At 44.4% G+C, this 2,203-nt stretch overlaps 1 protein-coding gene across 1 annotated transcript in view; it reads right to left on the reverse strand.

Annotated features, from left to right (window-relative positions):
• Positions 1 to 2,203, reverse strand: part of rp2 (RP2 activator of ARL3 GTPase) — an 11,350-nt gene that overhangs the window by 5,935 nt on the left and 3,212 nt on the right. The window contains exon 2 of the mRNA XM_014022417.1: positions 894 to 1,562. Coding sequence (XP_013877871.1) covers positions 894 to 1,562 — 669 coding nt within the window. The remainder of the gene's footprint in view (positions 1 to 893; positions 1,563 to 2,203) is intronic.

The raw sequence follows: 2,203 nt of genomic DNA on the forward strand, positions 1-2,203 counted from the left end.
TGAACCTACAGCGGGTCAATTAGTTCTTCAAATGTTACCTTTAAGTTAATTTTATAGTTTTGTGATATTAATAATGCTAATACATTGATATTTTTCTAGTTTTGATTTAAGTTTGCTTGTTTAGCGTCGTCACAGTTGCTAGGTGACAAGACGTACGCCGGGGTAAGGAGGGGAGGCTAGACCGTCCAAATTCACAGCCTCTTTTTTTCCGGTCTTCCCGGTCTACCAAGGACCCGGCCCGCCGCGACCGGGTAGTCTGGGTCCTCCGGAGGACCCGGCCTGTCGTTTTGGACACAGCCACAGTGTGGGCGCTAGCGCGAAGGCTAACAGGCTAAGCTGAGGTTCTTCTTCCATGAAGCAGCTCTGTTGTCCTCCATCCATATTTTCAGTTCCAGGCTGAGTCATTTCTACCTTCTCCTCTCTGTCAACGCTCTCTGGTTTCATTTAAAAGAGTCAATCTTCAGATATTGTCTAAGATTAACCTTCAGGGTGGATACAGCTCGCTCACACCGAGAACCTATACACATTGTCATTTACCCAGAATGCTTTGCGTGTAAATAAAATGGCTCCATCCATGTTAAAATACATTTTAAAAAAATTACAAAACTAAACAGCCTACAGTATTTTTACAGTCTTTATTTTACTGTTAAAATAAATGTTTATCAAATAAAGTCTAATGTTACAACTAATCAGATATTGATTTGGTCTTACTTTGACGTGTTGAGTGCTTTTTTTATTTATTGAAGACCAAATCATTTTAATGAGCAGGGAGTGAAATCTGATGCATCATTTCCTCAAAGCATGTCACCCTTCACCAACACCAACTTCCTCCTTCTCCTTGTAAACCCAGAGATGTCACGCTGAGAAACGCATTTCCTGTCAGGCCGATTCACCTCGTCGATCAGCTTCCGAGCGTTCGCAGTGGCGTATTCCCCGGCGAAGAAGACGAAGAGGCAGGACTCCTCACTGTCCTTGCGCCTCCCTCCCTTCGTCAAAGGCACGATGCTCCGCGACGGCTCGGCGGAGATCCGGACGGACTTGAACTCCGACTCGGGGTCGGGCGTGGGAACGAAGTCCAGAACCAGCGAGTCCTCTGGCAGCAAGCCCCAGTTGTTCTCTCCCGACAGCGGCGTGAAGTCGTGGATGTTGCTCCAGTTGTTGTTGAATATGCTCAGGCCGGCGTCCTTGAAGTGGAAGGCCAGCTCGGGGTAGAAGTACTGGAAGCAGCCGAACTTCATCCCCGTGGACGACTCGATGATGGGCTGGGTGGCGCAGCACAGGAACACATCCATCTTTGTGCAGTCCCGCGTGCGGAACTGCTGGCAGGCCACCACGCACTTGATGTCTTTACAGTCTCTGAAAAACACACTCCCCTTCACGGGGCCCAGAACGAGGCGGCAGTTGACACAGTCGTCGATGGTGATGGTTGCAGAGTGGTCAAACACGTAGATGTTGCAGTTGACACACTCCTGGATGACAAACTGCTGCCCGTTCAGTTTCCCAGGAAGACGGCCCACTGTGACGTCTTTGAGCCCCGTCAGCATGTAGTCCTTAGGGTCCACCTGCCGACAAACACAGACCAGTAAATCAGAATTCAACCCACGACTGCAGAACCTAATACCAGCCCAGTATATTCCCACTCCTGTACAACAACAAGTGATGAATAAAAACGTTTTTAAACATGCGTTAAGCTTTTTCTTGTTTAACAAAAATACAACATCAATTCCATGTTTTTCTTGTGTTTTTGTTAATCTGTTAGCAAAATATCTCATGAACCATTTGAGTCGGGCTGTAAATCACCAGCTTTCTCATGATATATTATATCGATTTATTTGGATGACGATTAGGGCTGCCATGATTAGTCGACTAGTCGACGACTAATCGACTATTAAATTAGTGGACGACTAATTTATTAGTAGATTAGTCTTTTTTTTTTTGTTTCTTACTTTGTTTTTCTCTCCAAACTGCTTTGACACCTTCCACTGCCACATCTGCCTTTCTGTCCTTGACACACATGCACAGTAGTGGTAAAACTTCTCTTTAAACAGGCAGTTTAAACAAACATCTCCCATTAACCCTAATTTTTGTCAGATGTTTTGTTTTATACATTGTTTTTATTTGTTAATTGTTATGTGAACTATGATGTCTTATTGTTATTTTATTCTTTGCTTTATTCTTTTGTTTTATTGCATCGTATTTACAT

The sequence above is a fragment of the Austrofundulus limnaeus genome, unplaced genomic scaffold, assembly GCF_001266775.1.
Source record: "Austrofundulus limnaeus strain Quisiro unplaced genomic scaffold, Austrofundulus_limnaeus-1.0 Scaffold329, whole genome shotgun sequence".
Lineage (NCBI taxonomy): Eukaryota > Metazoa > Chordata > Actinopteri > Cyprinodontiformes > Rivulidae > Austrofundulus > Austrofundulus limnaeus.